The sequence below is a fragment of the Corvus brachyrhynchos genome, unplaced genomic scaffold, assembly GCF_000691975.1.
Source record: "Corvus brachyrhynchos isolate BGI_N302 unplaced genomic scaffold, ASM69197v1 scaffold4, whole genome shotgun sequence".
NCBI classification, from domain to species: domain Eukaryota; kingdom Metazoa; phylum Chordata; class Aves; order Passeriformes; family Corvidae; genus Corvus; species Corvus brachyrhynchos.
The window spans coordinates 2,983,486-2,986,784 of record NW_008237878.1 but is presented as its reverse complement, the minus strand read 5'-3'; the positions used below and the strand labels follow the sequence as shown (position 1 = coordinate 2,986,784).

Genomic DNA, 3,299 nt, shown 5'->3' with positions numbered 1-3,299 from the left:
CGTGGGCGGGAGAGCCAGGAGGACGCCGTGCCCCAGCTGCGGACAGCCAGCAGGCAGCTCTGGGCTCGCCTCAACGCCAGTGCCCAGCCTGGCGGGCACCGCTGAGCTGCCCCTGGCCCCACCACGGGCTCCGGGCCACCACGGGAAGGGGCACCGAAGGGCAGGAGGGGGGAGCGGGCAGCCTCACCCACTGAGACCTGGCAGCATTGCCCATCGGGGCACAGGGGCAATCCCGGCCCCTGTCCCAGACTATGAGAGAAAGGGAGTGGGCTGTAAGGACCTGCATCCACCCCAGTGACAGCCCTTCCTCTTAACATGGCAGAAGGCATACTTCAATTAGCCTTTTAATTACCTCTTACAATCAAAGTCTTAGAAAATCACCATGATAGATAACATTCCCAGGGTGGCAGGCATTGCCAACTGGCATGGCCCATGCCCACCTGGGCAGTGGCCCCCCTCCCATGATTCATTTCCCACAAGATTACTATTTCATATAAAGCATTTGGCTGGAAAAGGGCTGAGAGTGGGCAGCTGGCAGGGCTGGGCAGAGCTTGCCACTCCACACCGCTCTGCCACCATTGCTGGTGCCAGGCTGGCTGGGGAGGCAGGGGCTGTACCCAGCATGGCAGGGCAGGGAGAACACGCCTGCCACAAGCACAGACACCATGACCAGCTGCTCCGCAGCCCTGCACGGCTCTGCCCTCCCACCCAACCTTCAGGCTGTGCCAGGCCACCCTGGTGCCCCTGCAGGACTAGGGAGGGGGTACACAAGCCCTGCCTCTGAAAGGGGCTGCAGGAGCTTGGGTGAGACCCCCTCCCACTGTGCCACATGGATCCCCAGCCACAGAGCAGGCACATGGCAGCACCTCCCCCTGCTCTTCTTTTATCCTTCCTAATTTTTGGTTAAAAAAATAAAAGAGGGGGCAGCCCCCAGCGGGGCAGCTCCAGGCGTTAAATACTCTGCTGTACATGAATAAAAGCCCGAGGGCTGGGGGCACTTGCCCCTCACAGTGCTGGGTCTGCAGTCCAGGTGGGCTGGGGGCTCTGCCCCCCTCTGCCCATCACAGCACATCTGCCCGCTTGTCGCGCACGCGGCTCCGGGCTTTCGTGCGGGCTTTGAAGGCAGCCGAGTTGTAGAGGTGCTGGAAGGACAGGGAACGAGAGATAGGTTAGAGATGCCCCTCTGCCAACCCCCCCATCGCCCACCACACTCAGGCACTCAGCTGGAGCCCATGGTGGCAGAGGAGGGGACTGTGGGCACAAATCTGGGAGGTGGCACCCACCTTCTCAAAGCGGGAGACCTTGCTGGCTTTCAGAGCAGCCGCATCCAGCACCAAGGGGGGCCCAAGGCCGAAGATCTCCCGTAGCAGCTCATTGTTCTGTGGGAGTAGGGGTTTGTCAACACCCACCAGCACCAGCTCAGCACTCCCTGGTGCATCTGCCCAGCCCCTACCTGGAGGTGGTAGCGGATGCCGGAGCCCAGCAACTCCTTAAAGGCTTGGTAGGTGCGCTGGCGGGCCCAGCTGTCCAGGTACATGCACTCCAGGCCAAATCGGATGGTCTCCTCCTGGTATTCCCCAGTCTGAGCAGAGAGAGGGACATCAGCAATAATCTGGGCACTAGACCTATGTGGCCCCTGGCTCTCCACAGAGAGGAATGGCCAGGCAGCTGGGAAGCAGCCACACAGTGGCAGGGCAGCACCAGGCTCCAGTACCTCAATGAAACGCAGGATATCCCGGAAGATAGATCGCTGCTTCCGTCGGTCTGTCTTGGCTCGGTACTTGTTGCTCTCAGTAGCCAGGACCTTGAGTTGGGCACACAGGAACTCTGTATCTTGGTGGCACAAGTCCTCCTGCCAAAAAGCAGGGGATTTAGAGGGAAGTCCATGGCACTGCCCACTGCCATGGCCAGGACAGGGCTGGGGGATCACTGGGGCCAGCCCCTCTGCCTGGGTGCCTGCTGGTGACACCAGTCAATGCCAGCTCGGCCAGGGCATGGGCAGGGTGTCAAGCAGCTCCCTCCCTGCTGCCTGGTTACTGCTCACCCACTGCTCCATTGCCACAGCACCCCCCCCTTACCTCCAGGTCCTGGGCCAGCTCGAAGAGCAGCGCAATGGTTTCCCCGGCCAGGATGCGCAGGGCAACGCTGCTGCTGGTCAGCAGTGGGGGCAGCTGCAGCCAGCGACTGGGACAGGCAGGCACGAGGGCAGTCAGGGAGGCCAAGCACTGCCCCAGGGGCTCCCTGCTCCACAGCTGGCTGCCCCACACCAGCCTCCACTCACCCCACACCCCACTCACTTGTCCAAAATGCTCCTGAGGTGGGAGGGGGGGCAGATGGTGAGGAGCAGGGACCATGACTGGAGCGCGCTGCAGTGCAGAGGCCCATGCTGAGCAGGTGCTGAGCCCCCTTCGCCTGTGCTGGGGGGGCTAAAGATGCCCTCCAAGCAGGACAGGCATGAAACCAGGTCCTGGAGGAGAGAAACCTGCCAGTCAGACCGAAGCTGCCATGAAGATGCCATGGTGAGCTGTGCACTGGGGACCAAAGGCAACCCACCATGCCAAGGGGTGCCAGGAGTCCCTTGGGGCAGGAGAGGCTACTCCACCCACAACACCCCATCTCTGCAACGCAGGCCTCCTCCCAGCTCAGCTCCACACTGCCCAGGGAAGTGGCCTGGGCTGTCACTGATGTCCCTGTACCCCTACCCCAGCTCAGCTCCAGGCTGCCCTGGCACTGTGGGCTGAGGGCAGGTGGCATGGCAACCCCTGGGTGCCCTCCTGCAGGGGTACGGACGACACCCAGGCGCAGTTACCTCGAGGTCAGCAGCAGCAATATAGCAGCACATGCCCAGGGCTGTGGCACACTGGCAAGAGAAGTGAGGGAAACGCAGTCAGATCAGGCCCCGGTGGATCATGCTGGGTCTGATCCAGCACCCAGCCAAGGGACAGCCGGGTTGGGGTGCCCCTGCTTTGTGCCACCACACTCCATAGAACCCAATTCTGTTGCCCTCCTGGGACTGCGGGGGCCCCCAAAGGTATTGCCTGGGTTCTCCCCACCACGGAGATGTCCCCAGGAGGAAAGGGGCCAGGCCTTACGCTCTGCCGGGCGCTGGGGCTGGCTGTGCTGTCTGTCAGGACGCTGACGAGCAGGGGCTTCAGGCTGCGGAACACCTCTTCTCCCTCCGGGCCAGAGCCCATCTGGAGGCAGAGGAGGGGGAGGACAGTGCCCGCCAGCGCCTGCTCCTCGCCTTTACCTGTGGGCAGCACGAGAGACCTCCTTCAGACACGGGTCACCGGCCCCGC

At 62.7% G+C, this 3,299-nt stretch overlaps 1 protein-coding gene across 1 annotated transcript; it reads right to left on the bottom strand.

Moving 5' to 3' along the window:
• Window positions 1–328: 328 nt before the first annotated feature.
• IFRD2 (interferon related developmental regulator 2) lies at window positions 329–3,269 on the bottom strand (the record flags this gene model as incomplete). The annotated part of the gene is made up of 8 exons (XM_017732298.1): window positions 329–1,142; window positions 1,284–1,379; window positions 1,454–1,582; window positions 1,715–1,852; window positions 2,079–2,184; window positions 2,298–2,467; window positions 2,810–2,860; window positions 3,093–3,269. Coding segments are annotated over 8 exons (948 nt in total), but the record flags the coding sequence as incomplete, so codon positions are not given.
• Window positions 3,270–3,299: the final 30 nt, after the last annotated feature.